Below are 25,829 nucleotides of genomic sequence, written 5' to 3' on the forward strand. Positions count from 1 at the left end.
CCCAAAGATTCCTCAAGCCCTTTTCAGTATTGACAGTTTAATGGGTCCTTTCTCCAAAGTCCGCTTTAACACCGGAAATCCGGACTCTCTCCCACACACCCCTCCTATTTGCCCCTTAGTAGCGGTCGAACCCCACCCTCACCCCCACCACACCAAGACCCCCTCGCCCTCTCACTTCTCCTGCCGCTGTGGAAGCTGCCGACTGCCAAGTTCCCAGAACATTAATCCGTGCCCATTGCCCTCAGCTAGGGTCTAGGGGCAGACTTGTCGCAGGGGAGCCCGAGCCTGGATCCATCGTGGGAGCCCGGGCCGCGCCGTGGATCGCCTGGTAAGAGAGATGAAGAGAGCACCTACGGACCCGCCAGCTTCTGCGAACTTCTTGCCCAGCCCGAGCGCCCCCTCCGCCCGGCGCTCGGAAGCGGCTCGCAGAGCTGGTACCGCGCAGGAGTGGGTGGCCTCGCCCGCCCGGGATGGGCTAGGTCCGCAGACTCGGGTGGCGGGATGCAGCTGGGGGCCGCGCTGTGCCATCCGGCGCCGCGCGTCGGGGACCCCGGGCTCCTCGGTCTCCGCCAGCCACGCCCGGGGTGCCGACCCCTAAGCGGAACAAGGCATCGGCAGAGCCACACCCTCGGGCACCACCCAGCAGACGTGGGCGGCCCTGGGGCTACCCCGAGCCTGGGATCGCGGCGTAATGAGATGCTAATGAGGCGCGAACAAAGCCTCGCGGCCCCCGCACCGGGCCTTAACTCCCCGCCCGGGCGCAGCGGGCTCACCGCCCCGCGTCCGCCGCTTTCCCTCCGCGGCTCCGCCGCCTCCCCTTCGTCCGCCCCCGCCCTCCCCCACCCGCCCTGCCTGAGACGCCCGCGGGGCAGGAAGCGGCCCCTCCCCGCTCGCCCGAGGCCGGGTAAGTACCCTTAGCTGCGCGGGCTGCGCGGGCTGCGCGCCCCTGCCCGCGGGGGCCGGGGCTGGGGGCGGGGGCGCGCTTCCGGGGAAACCCGCTCCCCGGGGCTCGGGAATTCCGTCTGGCGGGTCCGGCCAGTCTCCCCTCGCCTGCTCAGCCCCTCTCCAGACTTACCCGTCCCGATCGTGGACGTCCAACCCCCCCACCCCAACTCCGGTGCCAGTGGTCCAACTTCCTCTCCATCCTTCCACATTGCGCCCCACTCGCACATCCTTTGTTCCGGCCTTTCCAGCCTGAGTCGCCGCTCTTTACCCCTTCGCGGAGGTTTTCCTCCTTCCATTCCCCCGAACCCACTAGAGAGACCTTTGCCCTTCTGATGTTCCGGCTGCCCGCATCCAGGTGACCCGCAGCGGGTAACTTTACTCTCCTCCTTCCTCGGCCAGGCCCGCCGGGCTCCAGCCGGGACCGGTGGGGTGGCCGAGTGCGCGTGGGGGTCAGCTCCAAGGACCTGCCCCAGCGATGCCACCGAGTTACCCCCTGGACACCCTCTTATTTTTCCCAGTCCCACCGTGAGAGGCCCCCCTCGACACCCTTCAAGTTGCGTGGGGGCTCGAGCGAGGGAGAGGGGGGACAAAGGGAGGCCTTGTCTCGGGAGATTCCTGGGAGAGCGCGGCCGGTCGCCCGGGGGCTGGGGCGGAGCGTCGCTGCGAGTGGGAGGAAGCTGGGAGCAGCTAACCCCGGCTGTCGTCCCCCCTGACCGCTGCCAGGCCCACCGGAGCTGCCGCCAGTCACAGGGGAAGTGTTTTAACCACAGTGAGTCAGAAATAGACCGAGTCCTCCGTCACGCCAGTCAGTCGCAACATCCTCCGACAGTCTGTTGAGGTGGTTTGGGTGGTGGGAAGTGGATCCTAGGGAGGTGGAGACTGGCTCCTCCTCTACCTCAGGAGGCAATCACGGGTGCTCTGGAGGACAGCTTTGCTCCCGGCATGAGTCGCACCCCACGCCCAGAGTGGTGCCGGGGTCCTTGCGGGGTGCCCTCACAGGGAGGCGTGGGGGGAGAGGGGACATGATGTGTGCCCAGCAGCTGGGATGGCAGTTATTGGGTATGTCCGGGTCTGCCCCTCAAGGACAGCTCTCCTCCTGGGCTGCCTGCCTTCCGCACTTCTGAGATCCTCTCCCACGCCCAGCTTCCGGGGCCCCATCGAGGCAGGGTAAGAATTCCTGCTCCTAGTGCTCCGGAGGTGGAGGAGAGCTCTGAGCTCCCTGGACAGGGAAGCTGAGCTGGAGACACCCGTCTTCCCTCCTGCCCGCTGTGCCCAAGACTGCAGATTGTTCACTTCCAAATTTGGCAGATTTCACTTGGGAGTGGAAGGACTAGCAGCTCTTTCTGGAGCAGATCGGGAGTGGGCTGGGAGGGAGGAGCAGGGCCAGTCAGGGGTGGACCCAGAGCCCCCTGGGGACACCAGCCTGCTCTCTTCTCCTCCCCATCCTTTTCCTTTCTTCCCTTCTCCAGCCTCTTCCCCTTCTCTTCCCTCCTCTCCAGCAGCTGCCTTCCTCTGCTCAGCTGCTCCCTGCCTGGGAGCCTCGGGGCCTCCATGGCTGAACCCGCCTCCACCAACCCAGCGCACGCCCACTTTGAGAGCTTCCTGCAGGCCCAGCTGTGCCAGGATGTGCTGAGCAGCTTCCAGGGCCTATGTGAGGCCCTGGGGCTAGAGCCCGGTGGGGGGCTGCCCCAGTACCACAAGATCAAGGCCCAGCTCAACTACTGGAGCGCCAAGTCGCTGTGGGCCAAGCTGGACAAGCGAGCAGGCCAGCCAGTCTACCAGCAGGGCCGGGCTTGCCCCAACACCAAGGTGGACACATGCTGCCTGGGACAGGGCTTGGGCGGCTGGGTGGGAGTCAGACGGGGGAGACGGGATGCCATGCCCATACTGCCGCATGTGTGTTCGCAGTGTCTGGTGGTGGGTGCCGGACCTTGTGGGCTGCGGGCTGCTGTGGAGCTGGCTCTGCTGGGGGCCCGTGTGGTGCTGGTGGAGAAGCGCACCAAGTTCTCCCGCCACAACGTGCTGCACCTCTGGCCCTTCACCATTCACGATCTTAGGGCCCTCGGCGCCAAGAAGTTCTACGGGCGCTTCTGCACAGGCACCCTGGACCACATCAGTGAGCACCACGTGGTAGCCTAGAAGGGCGGGTGAGCCTGGGCCTCCAGACAGGCCAGTTGGGGGCTGCTGGGACCTCCAAGGGGCAGAGTGGACGAGATCCACTCTAGCCAGGTGACCTGTAGGACTCAGGTTCCTCATCTGTAAAATGGCCAGTGGAACTGAGTGATCTCTAAGACCTTTTCCACCTCTGACCCGGAGCACACGGGTGCTTGGGGACCCTATGCAGCCCTGGGGTCCCTTTTTGTAATCTCCTCTCCCTTCCAGGCATCCGGCAGCTTCAGTTGCTTTTGTTGAAAGTGGTATTACTGCTCGGGGTGGAAATTCACTGGGGCGTCACTTTCACCGGCCTCCAGCCCCCTCCCAAAAAGGGTAAGTGCTTTTCTGCTTCCGAGACTCCCATCTGCTAAGGATATTTGGCTCGTGGAAGAAAAAAGGGAAGAAAAAGATACTCTGTGGGATTCGGAGTCAACCGAGCCCTTTGCAATCGTGTGGCCTTGTGCAAACCACACTGAGCCTCATTGTGAGCATCTGTAAAATGTCCTTCCTTACCTACTTTCCACAGCTGCTGTGAAGGCGTGAGTTAATAGACAGTGTGTCATTGCTTGCTAAACTGTCAACCGCAAAGGGCTTTACGCGTTTGTTTGTTTCCCTGGCTTGTCCTGGGAATGGAGAGGTCCCTTCAGACTTCCACACCTTTGTGCCTCTCACACTTTCTGCCCCAGGGAGTGGCTGGCGTGCCCAGCTCCAGCCCAGCGCCCCAGCCCAACTGGCCAACTATGAATTTGATGTTCTCATCTCCGCTGCTGGAGGTAAATTCGTCCCTGAAGGTGAGTGATCCCTTCTTTCAAAGAAGCCAGCATCTTAGCCTCCTCCTGTGCCTTTCTAGGCTATATCATGCCCCTCATTCTCTTGCTGATACCTACTACCCTCACTTGCCCCCACTTCTAGGCTTCACGGTGCGAGAAATGCGTGGCAAACTAGCCATTGGCATCACGGTCAACTTCGTGAATGGACGCACAGTGGAAGAGACACAGGTGCCTGAGATCAGCGGAGTGGCCAGGATCTACAACCAGAGCTTCTTCCAGAGTCTGCTCAAAGCCACAGGTCAGGACCCCCTCTCCAGGATCTCCCCTCCCACTGGCTGACTGTAGGCTGGTTCCTCCCCTTCCCGCCCTGGGCCTGAGACAGAGGGCCCATCATGCCACCGGAGCTCCCGGGCCCCTGTGTGGGGGGCACCCACCGCAGTCTAAGCTGTGATGCCCTCCCCAGGCATCGATCTGGAGAACATCGTGTACTACAAGGATGACACCCACTACTTTGTGATGACAGCCAAGAAGCAGTGCCTGCTGCGCCTGGGGGTGCTGCGTCAGGTGGGCCCGGGCCTCGGGGGGTAGAGGCCAGCTCTGGACACAGTGTCTCACCCTGGTGCGAAAGGAGCCTGTCCTCTTCTGTCTTTGCCCTGACATTTTCTCCACCTCAACAAGCTCTTCTCCTCTGGGGTGTACATGGCAACCTGGATCATATTCTAGGCTAAATGGTACCAGCCACAGAGCTACATATGTAAGCTCTGCAAGGGCAGGGGGTTTTGTGTCTTTGTCCTTTTTGCTTGCTGACGATTCCCAGGGCCCAGAATGGTACCTGAGTATAGTCAGCTCCCAGTAAATATTTGCTGAATGAACTAGGTGAAAGAAAACCTGCTATGTGCTAGGTACTGTGTTGAGAACTTGATGTGCATATTCTCACCTAAATGCTCATGAATACCTTGAGAAGTTAGGTATGTCATCTCTAAATGATGGGGAAACTGAGGCTGAGAAGTTCAGGACTTGTCCAGAGAAAGTGCACCGTTAACAGCAATGGTCCTAGGCCTTGGGGGCAGGGTGGGGCCGGGGGCCATGCTGAGGAAGGGGCTGGAGGATGGGAGGCAGGTGTTCAAATTCCAGTCCAGCGCGGCTGACCCTGTGGGTTCTGCTCTGTCGGCCTGTAGGACTGGCCGGAGATCGACCGGCTGTTGGGCAGTGCCAATGTGGTGCCCGAGGCTCTGCAGCGCTTCGTCCGGGCCGCGGCGGACTTCGCCACCCATGGGAAGCTTGGGAAGCTGGAGTTTGCCCGGGATGCCCACGGGCGGCCTGACATTTCCGCCTTTGACTTCACAAGCATGATGCGGGCAGAGAGCGCTGCTCGAGTGCAGGAGAAGCACGGCGCCCGCCTGCTGCTGGGGCTGGTGGGGGACTGCCTGGTGGAGGTAAGGGGGCCAGGGCTCTCTGACTGGGGCGGGGGGAGAGGATGAGCTTCCTGGGGCTTCTAGAAACGGGAACTCTCTGTAAAGAGGTGCAGGGGTTCCATGGTTGCGGGGAGGAAGGTTGCCTCCTGGTAAAGGAGGGGGTGAAAAGGTTTGCTGGTTGTGGGGAGCTGAGGGCTGCTTGGTGTGGTGTCAGACCCCATCAGCTGTGATTCTAGGGGGTAGCAGGGCTTGGGCGCTCCTGCTGGACTCTCACTGAGCTATTTCCTATCTTTTTGGTCCTGCAGCCCTTCTGGCCCCTGGGCACAGGGGTGGCTCGGGGCTTCTTGGCAGCCTTTGATGCCGCCTGGATGGTGAAGCGGTGGGCAGAGGGGGCTGGGCCCCTAGAAGTGTTGGCAGAGCGGTGAGGCCCGAGTTGGGGGGTGGGGAGGGCTGGGTTAGAAATAGGACAAGGATCAGGAAGAGGGTGGGATGCTGGGTGAATAGACGGGGCGGGGTGAGAGAGGAAAGAAAGGCCTGGCAGTTCTCAAGGGGTGGGTGCTGATGGGTGCCCTCCCCCCTGTGCCCCTGCCCTCCCTCGCACTTCCTCCCTCAGGGAGAGCCTGTACCAGCTCCTCTCACAGACCTCCCCGGAAAACATGCACCGCAATGTGGCCCAGTATGGGCTGGACCCAGCCACCCGCTACCCCACCCTGAACCTCCGGGCTGTGACTCCCAATCAGGTCAGACCCCCTGGCACCCACCAGACTCCTCCATGGCAGGCCCCTACCCATGGGCTGAGGCGGGTGGTCAGCCTGTCTGGAGACCTGAAAGGGGCTGCCTTAGGTACGAGACCTGTATGACGTGGTGGCCAAGGAGCCTGTGAGGAGGAACAGTGACAAGACGGATGCAGGAAAGCTGGCCGCAGGTGAGCAAGCCTTCCTTGGCTGAAGGTGGGGCAGTGGGGGTGGGCGGGTTGTCTAAAATATTTGCCACCCAGTGTGGTGCCAGCCCCAGCCATCAGCCCAGTGGCAGCCTCAGGCGGAGGGAGGACAGTGGGGAAGTCCAAGGCCTCCCCAAGGGCACGGGGGCAGCAGCGCGCAGAGCAGGGGCCCGTCTGCGTGCCCATAAGTCAGTATGGTACCAAGCCCTACGGCCCCTCTGGCGGCAGCCCGCAGCCCGCTGAGCCCTCCCAGCCTTGCGGACCCGCCCTCCCTTTGAGGCTCCGGGCCTCCCGTGTCCCTCAGTTCACGGCCTCCTGCTCTCTCTGTGGTTAGCGGGGATTCCACTTGATTCATTCTTCCACTTTATTCCAGAAAGACAGCTGGGATGAAGGCAGTGTCGCTCAGTGAGCACTAAGTTGGCGCCCCCGAAGGGATGGGCCCTGCCTGCCCCTCCCAGACTGATCTCTGTGCCCAGAGACCAGGCTCCCTTCGAGCCAGGGCCCTGGGGCACAGCACAGCGTTCTCTCTCAGGGTCAGCAGGCACCCAGGAGGAATTGCTACGCTGGTGCCAGGAGCAGACGGTGGGGTACCCAGGTGTCCACGTCACCGACCTGTCCTCCTCCTGGGCTGACGGGCGGGCTCTGTGCGCCCTGGTGCACCGGCTGCGGCCCCGCCTGCTGTGAGTTCAATTCAGGCTCGGCGCTCCTGGGCAGACCATACCTCTATCGCGCCTCTGCGGCAGTGTGGACTGGGGGTCAGAGCACTGTGTAGGAGTAGCCCTCCACCCTCCGTTGAGGGCCAGTGCACCACTTGCTGGCAGTCGACCTGCCCAAGTCAGTGCACGTCCCCGAGTCTTGTGGGAGTCAGATGCATTCAGTAGGGAGGCTTGTGAGCACTGGAGGCCCCCAAGGCCAGAAAGTCATCAGTGGGCAGGTGGGGAGCACGTCTAGAACAGAGAATAAACCCCTTGTGCCCTAGCCTCCTTTCGTGCCCCACCAGCCCCTGCCTGCTGCTCATTCCTTATCCTCTCCCCCTTTGCTGGGCCCGGTGCTGGTCTCCCATGGACTGTTCTCCCCAACGTCACACAGGGAACCCTCAGACCTGCAAGGGCTGGGGGCCCTGGAAGCGACTGCTTGGGCGCTAAAGATGGCGGAGCATGAGCTGGGCATCACGCCTGTGGTGTCCGCAAAGGCAGTGGTGGCAGGGAGTGACCCACTGGGCCTCATTGCATACCTCAGCCACTTCCACAGCACCTTCAAGAACGTGCCCCACAACCCAGGTGGCCTAGAAGGTAGGAGCAGGGGAGGGGAGAGGTAGGGGGATGGGAGGGTGAGGTGCCCTCTGAGGGACAGCTGGGAGCGGGGTCCTGGGCTGGACCGTAGCTGTCTGGAGGTACAGCACTGACACCCCGTCCACCTGGACACCCCCTCTCTCTGAAGGCCCTGCCAGCCAAGGCTTTCCGGGGAGCTCCAGTGCTGTGCTGTTCCTGGGCAAACTGCAGAGGACCCTGCAACGGACCCGGGCCCAGGTGCGCATCTGGGCATGGTCGGAGCTGAGCAGTGGGGGTGCCTGGGACGATGGGGAGGACATTCATGATGGCGGCAGGGCTGCAGCTCCGAGCGCCATGCTGAGTGTAGGTCTTGTTGCAGGAAAATGGGGAGGATACTGGTGGCAAGAAGCCACGCCTGGAGGTAAATGCATGTAGGGCTGCAGTCCCCTGCTCTCTCCTGGGTGTTCTGTCCTGCATTCTCTAACCCTCCTACCCAGGTTCCCTTCCTGGCTCACTTCTCTTTCACATCTTTCTAGTCTCTGCAAACAACCACTCTCCTGCCCCTCCACCTTCCTCCCTGAACACTTACATCCTTAGGTAGAAGCGAAGAGCCCAAGTACTGAGGAGCCACCTGCCCCAGAGTCTGGTGTACCCCCGACACCCCCATCCCAACCCCAGGAGGTGAGAAAGGGGGCCTGCTGCAGAGGCCTGGGAAAGGCAAAAAGGGGTGTTTCAAGGATAAGGAAGAACTCCACAGCTGGCCTTTACCCCAGCTGACCCTGTGGTCTGGGGGTCGATGCAGGCCGGTGCCGGGGACCTATGTGCCCTCTGTGGGGAACAGCTCTATATCCTGGAACGCCTCTGTGCTGATGGCCGCTTCTTTCATCGGAACTGCTTCCGCTGCCGCACCTGTGAGGCCACGCTGCGGCCGGGTGACTATGGGCAGCACCCAGGAGATGGTGAGCAGGCCTGGCCCTGTCTGGGGGCATGGAGCTTGAAACTGGAGGGAAACTGGGGTCCTGGGTGATGGCAACAGGCTCAAAATGGCATTTTTCTCCCGAGTTCAAAGTCTTCTCTGTCCCCTCCATATCCCCCAATGTGGGGTTCTAAGGAACCGGGCCAGCAGAAATTCACCTGCAAATCATGTCCCGTCAGCCCTGCCCTCGCTGATCAACAGAGTATCTGGGTATCGGGCTGCTGACATCTTCTATCTGCCCCCCTCCTCTGCTCTTTCCAGGATATTTCTACTGCTTCCAGCACCTGCCCCAGCCAGGCCACAAGGAGGATGGCCCTGACCCAGGCCCCAAGAGTCAGGTAAAAACTATGAAATCGTGTGTTGGGGGTGTGAGAAAGAGTAAAGGGGTCTCTCCAAGCCTAGCAGACTTCGCTGGGGGTAACTGAATGTCCTCCTCCTTTAGAAGGAAAGCTGCATGAAGGCAGAGATTTTTATTACTGATGTATCTCAAGTGTCTCAAACACTGCCTAACACCGTTCGCTGAAGGGCATCAGTGAACGAATACCAGGGTCCACATTTGTCTAAAGGGGTGGCCTTGGCCGCACAATGGGCAGGTCACTGACCAAACTACATGGTGGCTTTTCTAGGACCTCCCCACACCGGATGAAAATAGCATGCCATCGGGGCCCTCAACTGTCATCCCCCAGGAGGGGACCAGTCCTGTCCCAAACCCCAGGCAGCCCACCCGTCGGCTGATCCGCCTCTCCAGCCCAGAACGCCAACGGTTGTCCTCCCTTAAGCTTACCCCTGACCCAGACCTGGAACCTCCCCCCAAGCCTCCCCGTAGCTGCTCTGCCTTGGCCCGCCAGGCCCTGGAGGGCAGCTTTGTAGGTTGGGGAATACCAGTCCGGAGCCCTCAAGGTACCTGCTTTGCCCAGATGCACTCACCCAGGGTTGGTGGTACCGGGATTTCTGAAAGGGGAATGCCAGGGAATGGGAAGGGAGGCCATGGGGCCCAGGACATGTCTACTCCCCCGTTCAGTTGTTGTGGCCATGAAGGAGGAGCAGGAACAGAGTCCTCCCTCCAGTGAGGAGGAGGAGGAGGAGGAGGCAGAGGAAACCATGGCTTTGGATTCAGACACGCAAGAGGTGAGGAGGAACCTGGCCACCCGTGCCACCAAAGCCAGCACGTCCTCTAAACATGCTCCACCGCCCACTCCAGGAAAACCTATAGAATGCTCCCTCTGAGCCAGTCTCTCAGAATCTCTAAGCCTTTGTCTGTTCTACTGGAACTTACCCTATCTCCAGCCCAGGAAGTTTTGTCTTCTTCCAGCTTTCCCAGCCCCTACCCAACGGGGGCGGGGGGGGGCTGGGAGGTGGGCAGGTCCTACCTCTGACTGGCCCGACCCTGCCATAGGCTCTGCTGACCTTCGCCAAGAACTCAGGCACCATGAGCAAGTACCCAACATGGCGTCGGACTTTGCTGCGCCATGCCAGGGAGGAGGAGATGAAGCGGTTCTGCAAGGCCCAGGTGAGGTTCAGGGGTTCGCCGTCCTGACGGGGTCAGAGTTTCTCTGAAGCTCTGCACTTGAGCCATCCAAAGACTCCTGGGCCTCCTGTCTTGTCCCGCTCAGGCTGTCCAGCGGCGACTACATGAGATTGAGACTGCTGTGGGGGAGCTGGAGGCCGAGGGCACGAAGGTGGAGCTGGCCTTGAGAAGCCAGAGCAGTGAGTAAAGATGGGGGGGCGGGGGGCACAAGCTAGGACATCCCTCTGCCCCTAGCACTCCCTCCAGCCACCAGACTGTGCCCCCGCAGGCTCCACTCCTCATGCTCCTGACACCTCTGACCCTGGCTGGAGGCCTTCTGACCCCCGCCCCCATTCTTTGTTCCTGTCAGCATCCCCAGAACAGCAAAAGGCACAGTGGCTGGAACAGCTGCTACAGCTCGTTCAGAAGAAGAACAGCCTGCTGGCGGAGGAGGCCGAGCTCATGCTCACGTAAGACGCAGGGGGTGGGGACAGCTGGCACCGGAGCCAGACCCCAGCCAGGTCTTTGGGCACCCGGGACAGCTGTGCCTCTTCGATCCCTGCCCTCCACAGGGTGAAACTGCTGAGCCTGGAGGAGCAGCAGTGTGAGGTGGACCAGGAGCTCCGAGGCTACCTGAACCAGGAAGGTAGGTGAGATGGGGGAGAGGCTGGCATTCACACAGCCTCACGACCTCAGACACTGACCAAGACACATGGTCCTCTGGTCTGAGTGCCTCTGAGGCATTTCAGGAGGAAGCCAGGGAAGGGGGTGCCAAGCCCCTACTCTGCCTTCAGTTCAGCTGGGGCTGCACAGCTGGGCTTTTAGATTAAGATTACTTATTCTAAAAACGGTGCTACCGCAGGGGCACCTGGCTGACTCAGCAGGACGAGCATGTGACTCTCGATCTCAAGGTCGTGAATTCAAGCCCCATGTTCGGCGTACAAATTACACATATATCGTATATATAAAATATATACCGTATCAGTCAGTCACTTGACCTGGACTAAAAATGGTGCTGCTGCTACCAGTGCGAGCAACCGCTTATGTGGACAGACCCAATTTTACAGATGAGGAAACAAAGCCCAAATTGTGAAAGTCACATAGGCTGGGATTAAGCTGTGCCCTTCCTGCCTCCCTGCCCTGTTCCCTGTTCCCTAAAGCTTTGTTGTCTTCTTCAGAAACCGTGAAGACCCCCACTGATCGCCAGGCTGAGGAACAGCTCCTGAAGAAGCTGCTGGATGTGGTGAAGCAGCGAGATGAAATTATCCGCTTCCAGGAGGAACGCAGGCTCAGTGAGCTGGCCTCAAGGCCGGGGGCCCAGGGCTAAAAGGCGGGCTGCCTGCCCTCGTCCCTACACAGAAGACCACCTCAACCCAGGACTGTGCCACCCTGTTCATCTGGGCTGCCTGGGATGGGGCCTCACTGTTTACAATAAAAATGTTTCTGCCAGACAGGGCTTAGGCTGCCTACAGGTGGGAGGCAGGGTGCACAGGGAGAGTAGACATGTAGGAGGCCTGACCGTCTATATTATGACAGTCACAATGACCCGTGGCCCCAGCTGCTGCCCCTACAAGGAAAAGTCAGAGCCTCGAAAGTGTTAAGCTTTATTGTTCCTCAGTTCCATCCCCCTCCTGCTGCCCTAGAAGCAGGGCTGGCTGAGACGCTGGCCCTGAATCCTGGGCCTCCCCTGCCCTTCCCAGCACATGCTGGAGCTCAGCCCGAGCCCCAGATAAGCCCTTGGCCTCCTGCATGTGGAAGAGGTAGACCGCCCCCGCCCCTAGCAGCAGTCCCACACTGGGAGTCCAGAGTAGTATGGCAACTTCCCTGACGCCTCCTCCAGCTGCCAAGGCACACAGCAAGGCCAGGAGAAGCAGCCCTAGACCAATCACGTAGCTGGCGAAGGTGGCCCACCAGCGGGCTTGAGCCACGCCCAGGTCCAGCTCTCTCCAGGCCTCCTTTAATACACTGATCAACTGTGACCCTTCTGGTCCTAGAATAAGGCAGGGCAGTGGGGCAGGAGAGAGAGGGTCAGCGTGGAGGGGCTGCCTTGTGGTGGGGAGGGACCCGGGGAAAGGGTGGAGGTGACTTACCATGAGTAGGGCTGGGAGTGTGCTGGGGGGGGCTGTGTCTCACACACAGAGTAGCCATCAGGGCCTCGTGATCAGAGAGGGGGCTGCCACTGTGAGGATCATGGCCTGTAGTGGTTCTAAGAGTCTTACAGGAGATGTAGAAGCCAGAAACCGCCTAGGAAAAGTCAGGGCCAGAAACATCTTTGAGGGCCTCTCTCCATTCTGCAGGCATCAGTGATCTAAGACTAGACTAGCTGGACAGAAGATGAGCACAAGCTGGTGAAAGACAGACACACGGTGGGTGAAGACACACGGAGAAGACTGACCTTATACAGCACATAGTCAATACGGATGCCAAGCGGAAATGGCTCTAGCTCCCGCTGGTTGACGTAGCAGTTCTCAGGTACCATGGTACAGCCCTCCTCAGAGCCCTAGAGGAAAAAGTGTTCACACTAGGATGTGGGGGAGAAAGACGAGACACGCCGGGGGAGTAGGCATGCAAATAATCAAGGTCCTCACCTTGAAGTCCCGGGTCTCCAGGTAGGCATCATGCAGCCCCGTCCACTCCTTCAGCAGGCGGCAGCCCAGGTCCTTCGGGTGCAAGTTGAGGTCCCCACACAACAGAACCACATCGGCCTTCTTGGATGTGTGGCTGGGGGAACCAGGTCGGTGAGGCAGGCGTTCTTCCCTGACCAGCTCTGCCCTCCTATAAAGTGGGGCCCTGGCCACCTCTCAACCCCTGATCCCATCCCACTTCCCCTGTCAAGCCCAGGCTCACACACTGGATGAACTGGGCCAGTTCCCAAGCTTGGGCCACACGGTGTGTTAGGTAGATGTCCTTCTGTCGACTGTACTCGGCATGGAGCTGAGGGAGACAGGTGAGTGTATAGCACATGAGGCTGACGGTCCCTACTGAGGGGCTAATCACATGTGTGTCTGTCTCTTGGCATGATACTTGGTTAAAAAATGGGCAAACCTTGCCCGCTAACCTCAGAAGATCCCCAAGCCTCACCCTCAGGCAGCCCAACTAGAGGAGTCCCATCTCTCCCTCCCAGCACCAGGACGCCTGTCCCAGTCCTGCCAGCTTCACTCACATGGGTCACGTAGACATTGAGCACCAGTCCACTTAGATGGAGCACCAGTAGCCCCACAGCCTTCCCGCAGAACCAGTCTCCATGATGGATCTACAGGCAAGAGGGAGCGGGAACTCAGGGCATGGCTATCTTCCTTCTGCCCATCCCCTGCGGCCCACGGAAGTCAGCCTCCTTTACCATGTGTTACTGGGGGGCAGGGGGGAATGAAAGCGGAAGAGAGCTGAGGTAAGGCTTACCATGTAGGGGTACCCGTTGAGGGTGTAGACGTGCTGGGTGAATTCCCGGACAGGATGTTTGGAGAAGACGCAGAGGCCGCTGCCGATGACGCCACTGCGAACCGAGTCCTGGTTAATAGCCCCGAAAAGCAGAAGGAGAAAGACCAGGCCTCTTCCCTTCCCTCTTCTCCCGCTTGTATCCGCTACTTTATCTTCTCTGTTTGCTGCTGAGATCAGCACCAGAGCAAAGCTGCAGGCAATAGCCTTTGTGGAATGATACAGTGTGTCCCGATAAGGCGGGGATGGGCTGAAGAGCGCACATCTTCCGGGTTCCACCTACTCCTGCACCCACACCCAGAGGACAGAGGGAGGGTGCCGGTAGGATAGGGAAGGGCGGGTGGGGCCGAGAGCTTCCCGATCCGACAACAGGCTTCCAGACCGGTTAGGCGCTCACCTCCTGAAATAGTGGGCAGCTGGGTAGGAGGGCAACAGCTTCTGTCTCAGGTGCTGGAAGTCCTGCTCACTCCACACCTGAGGGAAGAGGTGAAGTCCCCGGGAGAAGTCCTCTCAAGCGTCCCCAGCCGCCCCCTAGCCCGTCCCAGTCAGGGGTGCACACCAGCTCCACACTGCCCACCTCTTCCAGGAGAGCTAGGTCGAAGCTCTCCATGTTGAGAAAGTCTCCCAGGCGCTTCATGCGGTCGGCCCGGCGCTTGCTCAGGTAGGGAATGGCCCTGTGGACGACAAGGGCCCGGGAAGGCGATGGCTGCAGGCGCGCGGGAGCTGGGGCCGCAGCGGGCGCCCCCCGCCCCCGGACGCTGGAGGACAGGGTAGAGCGGAGGCCCGGATGTGAGGGACGCCGCCTTCCTCCGGCTGAGGGGGCGAATGGAGCTGTGGCCCCGGACCCACCCCGCCGGCCCTCTCACCAGCAGTTGAGGTTAAAGATCCTCAGTCGCAGAGTGAAGTTGGGCTTCATGGCGAGCACGCTCCGCGGGCGCGGGACTGCACGGCCTCCCCGGCGACCGCCGCGGCGGGAACCGGGGGGGCGGGCGGCACCGCCTCCCGGGGCGGTGCGCACAGGTGGTCGGCCCCGCCCCCGTGCGCCCCGGAAGGCTCCGGCCTCCCAGTCCGCGCCGCTCAGGCCCTCGGCCGGGGTCGACTCCGCGGGCAACCGGCCCACTCCCCGCGGCCCCCGCGCAACGGGCTGCACGCCAACCCGGAAAGGCGATCTACCGCGAAATCAGGCGCTGCCGGCGGGCGAGGGCCGCGCGCGACGTCCCTGTAGGGGGAAGACCAGAGGGGGGTTCGGCCGGCCGGGCCGACGCACGCGGGGCCCCCGCGGAGCTCCACGTTCCTTTTCGCGGAAGCTCCGGCCCCGGCCCCGGCTGCCCGCGCACCCTCTCCCGCCCCTCGCCCGGCTCACCAACAACAGGAGCAAAGTTGAGAGACGACAGGGCCGTCGCTGCCGAGCCCCTCGCGTCCTTCCTCCCAGCTGGGGACGGGGGCGGAGCCGCGCGGTTGCCCGGCGACGCGCAGTGTTTGTGCTCCGAGCAGTCCCCCAGCGCCGCCATGGCCAGCCCGAAGCAGTGCCGGCCCAAGTCAGCCCCGTGCCGCTCGCGGTCGCCGCCCGAGCAGCCGCTGCGGGTGAAGGTGGTGGGGCTCTTCAAAAGCTCCAGCTTTCAGATGGCGAAGAGCGCTGCTGAGGTAACCGCGAGGAAACCGCACGTGTAGGCGGCCCTTCCGGTCTCCCGGTCTGGCGCCTCCTGGTGACGGGGGTCGATGTTCCAGGAGGTAGTAGGGATGTGTCCCGGCCGGCCAGGCTCAGTCCGTAAGTCCCAGGGGGCAGGGTCGGGTCCGGTGGACGTTCCACTTCGAGAAGGGCTACCTTTAAAGGGGGATCGGAGTGAAGGAAGGTTCAGAACCTTGCTGGGTGAGGGAAGGTAATCCCCCCCCGCCCCCCCGGTTATCCACATATTTTATTTCCACATCAATTTTTACTTGCGTTATACATTTTTAAAAATTCATGAAAAAATGTTTAGGAAGAAGTGATACGGTACAACCAACCACTGATTTTTGTTTCTTTTTGGTTTTGTTACGAACTCCCTCCCCAAGCGATTTTTGGAAACTTCATTTGGGAAGTGTTTTGGGACCCCGTCCTTTAAATTTTCTCTATCATTTACTGCATTCGAATTAGGTGCTTAAGGGATTTCTCAACAAATGACCCACGAGTGCTTTGGAGAATCCAGATATTTCTTTGTAAACACACGGAACGATATAAAAGGAAAAACACTTTAAGCAACTGGAAGAACTTGGCCAGGTCCGCAGTGGTGCAGCACACATACTACCCAAATGCAAGAGAAATGTAGAATTCAGCACATCTTTGGGGTTTGCTCCGGGAACGCTACTGTTAAGATTATCTCCAAATTCTCTCCTTCAAAACCCCACCAGACTCTGGGACCATGCCCCGTGCATGTTTGTGTATCCCAAAGTATCTAGCTGGATACCTGACACAAAATGTTCTCTAACAGAAGAAATCTTAAGCAACTCCTGCCTTCTTGCTGGCTCTAAGTCCACAAAGTTAAAGTTTGTAATTATATCAAGCACAGAAATAGTAACTGTCGACCTTAAAACAGCCGGTTATTTTACTAGCAAAATGGGTACATTTGATAATAGCACAAGAGTTGCAATCTGGGACATAGAAGCTATGGCAAACCAAGGCAATCTGGGAGATCAAAGGACAGGAACCTTATGGAGAAGAGGAGGAAGCTGGGAAGGGCTGCTCTGAAGAAAACTCCACTGACAGAAAGTGAGAGAGTTCAGGGTGGTGACAGTTTCTCACTGGCTGATTATCTTACTGGCGGTGCTTGGTGCGGAACAAGGAGACATTTTTCCCTTCCTTCTGCTGGAGGAGTAAAATAGACTTAGTCCTGTTGGGAATGCAAGGTTTGTCTCCTGACCTACTCGGGTCTGCAACTGAGGAGGGGTGGTGGTAAGGCATGAGAGCTCCCCCTTCTGGCCTCCCGACGCCATTTTAAGTGAGGTTTCCTTTGCTCAGTTTCAGAGTAATTTGTGGAACAGGTGAGGTTTATATCAAGAGGAAGAGAATAAGCAGTAAATCTGTGAAAACGATACATGGATCATCAAAATAAGCAGAAATTGTGGGCTGTTAACTGGGCTGGTGGGATCTATAAAGTTCATGGCTCAAGCTGTATTTAATGAATTTAAGGAAAAATTTTTTCCCTTGTTTTTCTTTAGCTCCTTTTCTGAGGGCACAAGTTTTTTGTGCCTGCTCCACACTGTAGAGAAGGTTTTGGCAATTTTATTCTGTAAAGCCTAGATATTAAATTATTAGGCTTTCAGGGCCACAGGCTGTAGGGATCTCAGTCACAACTAGATTTTGAACAAAAGTGGCCAGACAATATGTAAATAAATGGTGATTTTCCAATAAAACTTAATTATGAATACTGATATTTGACTTGCATATAATTTCACATGACAAGAAAGATGTCAACTTTTCATCTCTTTTCAACTCCTTAAAATCTGAAAATTCTTCTTAGCTTTCAAGTCTTAGAAAAAGACAGGTTTGGCCTACTAGCCACAGCTTGCCTACAATGTCTTTGTTATATTAGTAACATTAATTTTCCCTTGCTTAAGCTTTGGCCTACTGTAGCTCTCTTTGGAAATGAAAACCTATCACTGTAAATTGAGTTAGTTTGACCTTCATAAAGGATATGGCTTTGAATAATTTCACAACATGATCATTTGGTGAGCAATCCTCAATACCTCATTTACTGTCAGAAATTTAGATTTGTGGAGAGTATTACATAGATTCTAATTTGGATGTAGTCTGTTCTAGACACTAAATTATGAAGAAAGTATGACGAAGTATGCTTAATTTGAAAACTGTTGGGCTTATTAGTTATTCCATATGGCCCCCAGTTAGAAACACAATTGCCCCAAACTGAGCATTGATCCTAGAATTGTGACAAAGGACACATCATCACCTGTTAGTTGGGCAAGAGTCTAAGAAGGAAATGAGCCAACTGCTATTGCCCTCTGGTCCAAAGGGCAGGATACACTCACGCCCTGGTTTCTCCCCCTTGGAAATCCACCCCGATGAAGCTTGCCAGGCTAGTGTCCTCTTTTAGGCCACAGTCGGACCGCGAAGCTCTGTCCTTAGTGGAGACAGCGCCCAGTGCAGCAGCCAGCTGTCACTTTTCCCTGTTGGGCAGATCTCTTCCTCAGCCCCACTCAGAAAGATGAGGCCTGTTCATGCCTCACCTGCCTTCTCTTGCTTAACCAGGAAGCAAAATGCAACATACCAGGAAGTAACATTTTTTTTTTTTTTGACAGGGATTGTTAACCAGTAAAAATCTTCTCTGATCCATATAGACAAAATAATATATGTTAAACCAAAACATGCTCAGGATCTAAACCTAACATATTTAGTATTTACTTCACTTCTTCGCAAAGGGTGTAACCACACCAATATCCTTTTGGTCATTCTCCACATATCAATAAATTAATAACATTTGCTTTAGTTAAAAGTATCTGTAGAGGGAGGGGGATGGGTTAAACGGGCTGGGGATTAAGAAGGGCACTGGTCCTGGTGAGCACCCATTGATGTATGGAACTGTTGAGTCACCATATTGTACACCTGAAACTAAAAAAACACTAGTTTTTAAAAAAAAAAAGTAACATCTTCTTTTCATTAAAAAAAAAAAAAATCTGTAGATCCACTACAGTTTAGTAAGAGTTTAATTTAGGGAAAAACTGGTCCTAAAAGAACATGGCAAATCATGAAATTTATTTGTTCATTTGCTCATTCGTTTGCTATGTGTGGGTGGTCCACTGTCAGATGTTGAGACCACTGGGAGTACATGAAAACTACGACATATATAGTCTTGGCCCTCAAGGAGCTCATACTCTAGAATAATGAGAGGCAAGTAAGCCAGAGCCCCAGGATGAGCTGGGGAGTGACTTAATGGAGGTAAGCACAGGGGCCTCTGGGAGCAAGAAGGAGGCATCTAAGCCAGATTGTGTGGCCTCGGTATGTGCTGTATAAAACCTGAAGCCCCCATAAAAAATGGAAATGATTTCAACTTTAAAAGAGAACTCACTCTAAAATAATTATTCTATTTTGAAACCTAGGCTCTGAAGACTAATTATCCATCCAAATTTGAAGATCCTATAATAGTTCCTCTTCAAGAATTTGCATGGGATCAATATCTACAGGAGAAAAAAAGGGTAAAGGATACCTGGGGTATGGGGAATGAGCAAAGTTTTGCCTCAATCACTCAACTATGCATTGTTTTGGAAAAACAGAAGTACTGATTTTAGAGCAACTAGATTTAATTTCTCTAAATTATATACTTTTCCTAAATCATTTCAATCATTTTACCAGGCTCATTTTAAGAAAAAGTAAAACATTTACAGGATTTTCTTTTGGAAGCCATGGGATAAAGGTTAAGTTTCAGACTCTCAGTGCTGCTAGTTACCCCTGCCAATGGTTAGCCCGCTCTCCCTGCACACTGCTTACTCACACTTCCTGTGACACCCGGGCACTTGTGGTCTTTACTCTGGAAGGTCTTGGTGGTCTACAGCACAGACATAGTGGGGGGCTTGTGGCCTTCGGAGCTCTGTGACAGGCACCAAATTCCCATACGACTACCTTGTCCTAATTAAGCTTCCTCTCTGCCTTCTCCCCACTAACAGCACCCTTGGAAAACCCCAGGCCCCAGGGCTAGCAGAGCCTGCCTAGGGACAGCAGATACATTTCCTCTTGGGTGCCAACCCTGACCATTTGGTAATGCTGCTTAGAACACGTGACACGAAGAATTCTAAGGTGGTATCCTGGCCCAGCCATACCTCATTCTGGGGTGAGGTGGGAATGGGGTACACTTCCTGCTTGCCATCCCTGGCCCAGAACTGTAAAGTCCCAGTCCTGGTTTCCCTGCCCCACCCCATCTCCCCAGTGGCTGATGAAATCCCATGTCCCCTGACCAGCGCTGGTTGCACGAGGATGTCCTGTGACCCTGTGGTCATCCTACAGATAATGCTGCTGTACAGTACCATGCCACTGTGCCGTCACATGAGTGCTGCAGGACGGAGTGCACAATACATTTGTTAAGTCTCATACCATTTTCAGAGCCATAATACATTCTCATTGAATTCAGATAGAATAGTAGCAAACACCTACATATGGCGCTTATTTTAGGCCACACACTATTCTTTGACCTAGGTATAGATTAACTCCAATCCTTACAACTGGGATGTCCAGGGGTCCTGCTTTGCCTGGTTCTGAGGGCTTTCCTGGGAGCCAGAATTTCAATGCTAAAGCTGGGGCAGTCCTAGACAAACTGGGACTGCTGGTCAGGACAGTTGGTTACCTTAACAAAAATATGTTTTTCTTAATTTTTATCACCAAACTACTATAACTGCCTACGAGTCTCATGCTTTCCACCTACAGGAGAGCCATGATCTCGAGCTCTGTGGTCTGTACCCACTCCTCTTACAGATCCCACTGGATTCTTAGACCAGTGTGGATTCTCTTCTGCAGTTTCCTGTCATCTCAGCCTGGGTTACTGACCTTGGGATGTTTTGTGTTCTCTTCCTTCTGCTCTTCCCTCAGGGCCCAAATGAGGCTTTCTAGGTAATCACCGCTGCTTCTCTCCACCTTTTCTTTATTCCCTATCCTTCCTTTCTTCCTTTTCCCACCCTCATCTCTTGGACACCTGTCACTTTATCCTTTTCTTGTTTCAGGCCAGGTTTTGTCCTTCCTCAATGTAAGCAATGTGCACTGTGTCATATGTGGTGTTTCTTAGCACATCTGAGGTTAGGTCTGGGCTGGCCTTATGTTTTAGCAGAATGTAATGCCTTCCCTGAGTGGTGGCTTCTGGGCCTCTGGGAAGGCCTTTCTCTCCCCTCTAAAAAGGGCAGCATCTTATGTCTCAGTGCTGGAAAGCTCCAGAAACCACTGGATCCAGGCCATTATCTACAGGCATAAGAGGAGGCCTCCTGCACAGAGGACACATGAAAATGAAGCATCTACATCATCAGGCTCCGAGTAAAGCATACCTTCTACTGCATTTCTCCCACCAGGTTAAATAAATATCCATGTTAGCCAGAGCTGGGATAAATAAAGGTCCCTTTTTAAAGTTAAGTATTCTATAAAATGTGATAACACTGATAAATCTAAACAGTTTAGGGGCTATTGACCCGCACGCTTTATCAGTAATTTATAGTTCAGCATGAAGTTGTTTATTCTTTTCCTCGAACCAGTTTTTGATATGGGTGTCAGGATGGGATATGAAATCTGGGAGAAGAGCTGGGAGTGCAGCAAATTGGCAAGATGGAGGTAAACTGTTCCCCAAATCAGCAGTTCCCCAAGTGTGGTCTCCAGCCCTGCAACATCAGCATCTCCAGGGATGTTGTCAGACATGCAAATTCTCAGGCCCCATTCTAGAATCAGAAACTCGGGTGGGGCTCAGGAATCTGTAATTCTGCTTGCCTGCTAAAATTTGAGAACAGCTGTCCCAAATTATTCATACTTTTGCCAGGACTGGGACTGGGTCATAATAAACCAGATCTTCTGAGGGGGCATTACTCAGGGTCACACACTAGGGATGTAGGAGGTTGACCATTAGTGTTTGGATAAACACACCAATGTACTTCATTTTAAGGGCTTAGACTTAAAAGTGTTGACAAAGGTGAGCTCTCTCCCTCCTTACACTGGAGTGCACCAGAAGTCCCTGCTGGCCCCCAGGAGGCATTTCCTTTCCCTGAACCCACTCCAGGAGAAAATCATTCTTTCTATCCTTGGCACTGCAAACCAGGCATTACTCAGAACCCTTAGCCTTTCCAAGTATACACACAGTAAAATGTACTCAGAAACGAAGCCAGAGACTACATTTTGTTTCCAAGTTGACATAACACGTATGCTATGCACAAAAATTTTTATTACCAGATCACTGTCTACTTTTAATGACTGTACCATTTTTAGTATTACTTTTAGGTCCTTCTTTGCTTTCAGTGATGTCGGATTCTTAAAAATGTTCTTAAATTCTATTTGAGAGCGAAATTCTAAAAGATGGCAAAAAAAAATCCATTTTTTAAAAAGATTCAGTTAGAATCTATCCCAAGCTCTGGCTTGTGCTTATAGCAAGATAGGGTTCCCCCACAACCACGACCACAATACACTTTTTTTTTTTTTAATCCTTTTCCTTTATAGGAACTCAAGAATGAAATCTGGGAATATTCTTCCTATGTGATGTGTTTTGTTAACGATCAGCTCCTGGGTGATGCATTTGATCTTCAGAAATGGGCTCAGAAGATGTGGGATATAGTTGATTTTAAGCCCCCTGAACTTTATGAGGCACTTACTGTGGATTATGCTGCTAAATTCTTAACAGACACCAAGGTAAGTTACACTAATTTTTAAAGAAAAATAGTGGAATCTTTCATCATTTTATATTGATTCAGCATAAATTACTGATATCCTCACAAAGGAATATAAACGGTAGAATGCTAGGTTTTAAGTTCTCAACGGTCTATAATCCAGTTGCAAAGGATTATATATAATATTGCAGGATTTGACTGAACAGTGTGCAAAGCAAGCATACCTCACAGCAGGCAGACTGCATGGGGAGAGCATCCCTCTTCAAACATTTCTACTCCCCATTAGAGATTTATATGCATTAATTAGCTATTTTAAAACATAAAGAGCCTCCCTGTGCTTCAGAGAAGTTCAAGTGAATCATTCATTCCCCTTTAGTATGAAAAATTTTAATTAGTACTTTCTAACACCTAAGTGAGAGGTACTGCACTAAGCAAATAGAAAGTTTGAGAAGAAAGGTGACGTTTTAAATATTTTATTTGAGGGAGAGAAAAAGAGAACAAGTAGGGGGTGAGATGGGATAGAGGCAAAGGGAGAAGCAATTCCCCACTAAGCAGGGAGCCCGACGTGGGGCTCGATCCCAGGACCCCAGGGTCATGACCTGACCTAAAGGCAGACACTTAACTGACTGAGCCACCTAGTCGCCCTGAAAGATGACATTTTAAATTATGACACATAGTTGGCAAGAGCAGGACTAGACAAGCTAAGGCCCTGGAGAGGTTTCCAATGGACAGTCATGAAGCTTGAGGTCCAGGAGGGTGAGAGACAGATATCAGGGTGGAATGGCAATAGAGGTAAAAGTACTTTGTAATTCTGCTCAGAAGCTTGTTACAATATGAAGAACCACGTGCTGAAAATCATTTCATTCTTATAGTGGCCTATGCCCACAGACCCAGTGCTAGGATTTGAGCCATAAAAAGGCAAAGACCTTTGTTTCCTTCATCTTCATTTAACTGTTAATTGCCTTAAGCACAATCTGAAACATAGTATGAACTCGGTAAATGTCTGATGAATAAACAATGTGCTTGGAAAATACTAAAAACTCTGTGGTAAGGGGAGGAATGTAATATTCACAGCAGTTAATTCCTACAAGGACAAGGGTCTAAAAGTGCACAGTGTATTCAGGGAAGGGTAGGGGACAGCAAGGAGGCCAGAATAATAGGAAATGAGGCTGGGAAAATGAGCATATCAGTCACCACCAATACCAAGCTACTTAAGGAGAAAAGGTATGCATTGAAAGGATATTGATAACCTCACAACTGACAGGAAAGCTGGAGAACCAGGGTTTGGAAAGCAGGTAGGAACCAAGGGAGGCAGCAGGAAAACGTAGCCAGAGTCACGTTCCAAAAGTGTGCAGCTGGGATGCTGCCATGGGTGCCTGCTGGCCCTGTGTTCACATTGCCACCTTCACTGAGAAGTACTTCTCAACTAGTGTCTTTGCATCATTCCCTGGAGATCCAACGCCCCAGGCAGGAGTACCAGAGTAATCCAACCCAAGTCGTATCCCCAGACACCCTGGCTCTCACAGAGTTGGAGGGGAGGGAGAACAGTGTCTTTAGTGACTTGAAAGGGTGGGGGTCCCAGAGGGAGTTCTCCAAATAGGAAACATCCCCAGATGTTAAGGAGGGGGAGGAAAAAAAAACCCAAACAGATCCACTAAAGAAAGGTTGAACTTAGTCCATTCTGAACTCCATTCGAAACTAAGAAGTTAGCTTTTTTCCTAGAAGGGAGCTGAGCCAACAGAACTTTTCATAAAGAGTATGACTTAATCTTTGCTTTTTTGGAAAAAGTTTTAGGGCTGTGCAAAAACAGGGTGGAGTAGGGAGAGCTTGGTGGCAGGGTGATCACTTGGAACACTGCTAGAGTAGTGTGGCTCAGAGATGATGACAGCCTGCATTTATGGCAGTAAGGAGGAAGGACCCGGATTCCAGAGAAAATCTTTAAATTTTTTCGTGCAAAGGCTAGATTTTTCTTGCTGCAGGGACTTGTTTACTTCTGGGTTGCAATGATATACCAGATAATTATGTTTGCATGCTTGGCTGCTAGGTGACATTACCTGGTGTTGTGCTTATTTACTCTTTCATTAAAATTGTCAGAATCATCTACTCTTGACAACTGCATAAAGATAATATATTAACACAGAGGGAAGTTTAATGATGCCTGAATGGACTTACCCATTTCGTAAATGAATCATGAATTCTAGTGTATCATCTTTTTCTGCCCAAGCCTGTGACGTTTACTATGTTATGCCTCTTAGAATAAAGTTATAATATTCTCTTATAATTTAGAACTTGTAGTACAGAAGCTGAGAGGCACAAAAAAGTTAATCATAATTACTATGGACATAATACTACATTCCTGGGTGCCAGATAACACAATATTATTACAGTCTCTTAATTTTAAAAAAAGGTGTAAGTGACATAAAGTAGTGACAGTGATACCATAAAAGTGATTTTATTTATATTTCCTAGGTTCTTAAGAAATAGGGCAAGGCAAGTTATGCAGCCTGTTAAATCAGGTGCCATCTTTCTGTATGAGCATGGTGTCCAAGAATTGAAATGTACCCAATTTAGATGTGCTCTGCTCCCTAAATGAACGCTACCATGACGGAGACCGTGTTTTCATTCTGGATGCCTCTTTGTAAAACTAGACGAGATCACACAAACGTTAGCTGTCTCTATCAGAAAGGATGCCAGATGAAAACGAGAGCTGGGAGCATCTGGGAGCATGAGATCATGACTGAAGTAATACGAAAGCACAGCATATTCTCTTCCCTTCCCCTGGTCCCATACCTCCTATGGATATGATGTCCTTGTTTTCCCACCCGGAAAGGACGTGGCCTGGCTCTGGGTAGCTCCTTGGTGCTCTCTCTCAAACTCTAGCACACATGTAACCAAACCCATGACACTCGTGCTGGATGTTTCCCAAAATTACTCAAAACAGAAAATTCCCAAAGGGACCCACTAGTGTTTCTTCCACATCTAGCTTGCAGTGTAGAGGATAACCAGGCCATGTGTTCTCAGTCTGGCGTGCAGGTAAAGGTTATTCAAAGCTTCACTACTAAAGGGTTTTAAAGAGCATGTTATTTAAATAGGTTGGAAAGACTTGATATAATAAAATGAAACAAACTTCTTTAAGTCATTCCTTTAACTTTGCTGTTACATTATCCACTGTTGATGCTTTTGAATTTTTTTTTTTTGGTCAGAGAGCGAGCATGCGCACAAGCAGGGGTAGTAGCAGACAGAAGGATAAGCAGGTTCCCCACTGAGCAGGGAGCCCAATGCAGGTCTTGATCCCAGGACCCTGGGATCATGACCTGAGCTGAAGGCAGAGCTTAACTGATTGAGCCACCGAGGTGTCCCTGCTTTTGAAATCTTATCACCAAAAACATTATCCTGTGGTATTTTAGGTCATTTCTAAGACTTTCTTCTAAGATACTGACCTGCATTCTCTTTTTCTCACTAATTTTAATAGCATGCTTTTGTGTTCTTGGACATTTCTATTGATTTTTATCCAATTGGAAGACTGGTTTTTGAGGTAAGAGGCTTTTTGTTGTTCTTATTTTTGCTATTTTTTAATAAGTGGGAGGTGGAGATAAGAATCTGTAACTGTCAAAATACTAAATATTTAATCTTTGAAACCTTTTATTTTTATTTGTAGCTCTACTGTGATGCATGTCCCAAAACATGTAGAAACTTTCAAGTCTTGTGCACAGGAAAAGCAAAGTATTCTCAAAGTGGAATCAGGCTACATTACGTAGGTTCAATTTTTCATCGAGTAGTACCGAACGGTTGGATACAAGGAGGAGGTAAGCTGAAAATCTTAAATGCAACTTAATTATAACATCAAATCAGAATGTCCAGAATTTTGTTTATCTACCTTTGTGAAGTACGTATAGAATTACATATATTTATATTAGATATTACATATATTGAAAGGATATTTTATATGCCCGAAATGATTAAGATATTCATACTTTTTAAAAATGTCCTAAATTTGGGGCACCTGGGTGGCTCAGCAGGTTAAACCCTCTGCCTTCAGCTCAGGTCATGATCCCAGGGTCCTGGTATCGAGCCCCGCA

The 25,829-nt window shown here is 53.3% G+C and overlaps 3 protein-coding genes and 1 long non-coding RNA gene across 11 annotated transcripts in view; 2 read left to right on the forward strand and 2 right to left on the reverse strand.

The window, feature by feature from the left end:
• Nucleotides 1–841: 841 nt before the first annotated feature.
• LOC111158225 (microtubule associated monooxygenase, calponin and LIM domain containing 1) lies at nucleotides 842–11,429 on the forward strand. 7 transcript variants are annotated; one of them, XM_022520144.1, is made up of 25 exons: nucleotides 842–904; nucleotides 2,445–2,754; nucleotides 2,854–3,061; nucleotides 3,328–3,432; nucleotides 3,786–3,890; nucleotides 4,012–4,167; nucleotides 4,333–4,433; nucleotides 5,048–5,305; nucleotides 5,590–5,705; nucleotides 5,898–6,024; nucleotides 6,128–6,209; nucleotides 6,757–6,904; nucleotides 7,314–7,516; nucleotides 7,665–7,753; nucleotides 7,875–7,916; nucleotides 8,093–8,176; nucleotides 8,298–8,454; nucleotides 8,733–8,809; nucleotides 9,098–9,371; nucleotides 9,493–9,599; nucleotides 9,868–9,981; nucleotides 10,085–10,178; nucleotides 10,349–10,448; nucleotides 10,551–10,624; nucleotides 11,157–11,429. In XM_022520144.1, exons 2-25 carry the CDS (start codon nucleotides 2,497–2,499, stop codon nucleotides 11,303–11,305), a joined length of 3,228 nt encoding a protein of 1,075 aa, XP_022375852.1. In that variant the 5' UTR covers nucleotides 842–904; nucleotides 2,445–2,496; the 3' UTR covers nucleotides 11,306–11,429. The 7 variants fall into 7 exon arrangements, with proteins under 7 accessions (XP_022375852.1, XP_022375854.1, XP_022375853.1 ...); XM_022520146.1 differs by having other exon boundaries at nucleotides 859–904; nucleotides 2,448–2,754; XM_022520145.1 differs by lacking the exon at nucleotides 842–904 and adding an exon at nucleotides 1,534–1,714.
• Nucleotides 11,430–11,565: 136 nt separating this feature from the next.
• On the reverse strand, nucleotides 11,566–14,917 carry LOC111158286 (sphingomyelin phosphodiesterase 2). Its single transcript, XM_022520222.1, has 11 exons — nucleotides 14,777–14,917; nucleotides 14,280–14,632; nucleotides 13,991–14,087; nucleotides 13,811–13,887; nucleotides 13,378–13,471; nucleotides 13,142–13,231; nucleotides 12,830–12,912; nucleotides 12,567–12,699; nucleotides 12,374–12,478; nucleotides 12,069–12,222; nucleotides 11,566–11,968 (listed from the first exon to the last, which is right to left on the reverse strand). Exons 2-11 carry the CDS (start codon nucleotides 14,327–14,329, stop codon nucleotides 11,583–11,585), a joined length of 1,269 nt encoding a protein of 422 aa, XP_022375930.1. The 5' UTR covers nucleotides 14,330–14,632; nucleotides 14,777–14,917; the 3' UTR covers nucleotides 11,566–11,582.
• The window catches only part of LOC111158287 (peptidylprolyl isomerase like 6), a 30,864-nt gene continuing 19,940 nt past the window's right edge, over nucleotides 14,906–25,829 (forward strand). Inside the window, exons 1-5 of one of the 2 annotated variants that reach the window (XM_022520223.1) lie at nucleotides 14,906–15,057; nucleotides 18,505–18,600; nucleotides 21,584–21,772; nucleotides 25,223–25,285; nucleotides 25,409–25,556. In XM_022520223.1, the coding sequence (XP_022375931.1) occupies nucleotides 14,923–15,057; nucleotides 18,505–18,600; nucleotides 21,584–21,772; nucleotides 25,223–25,285; nucleotides 25,409–25,556 (631 nt within the window). In that variant the 5' untranslated portion in view covers nucleotides 14,906–14,922. The remainder of the gene's footprint in view (nucleotides 15,058–18,504; nucleotides 18,601–21,583; nucleotides 21,773–25,222; nucleotides 25,286–25,408; nucleotides 25,557–25,829) is intronic. The other variant, XM_022520224.1, reaches the window with a different exon arrangement.
• The window catches only part of LOC111158288, a 38,005-nt gene continuing 27,227 nt past the window's right edge, over nucleotides 15,052–25,829 (reverse strand). Inside the window, exon 4 of the long non-coding RNA XR_002641344.1 lies at nucleotides 15,052–15,238. This is a non-coding gene — a long non-coding RNA (uncharacterized LOC111158288). The remainder of the gene's footprint in view (nucleotides 15,239–25,829) is intronic.

The sequence above is a fragment of the Enhydra lutris genome, unplaced genomic scaffold, assembly GCF_002288905.1.
Source record: "Enhydra lutris kenyoni isolate GAN:26980312 unplaced genomic scaffold, ASM228890v2 scaffoldscaffold58, whole genome shotgun sequence".
Lineage (NCBI taxonomy): Eukaryota > Metazoa > Chordata > Mammalia > Carnivora > Mustelidae > Enhydra > Enhydra lutris.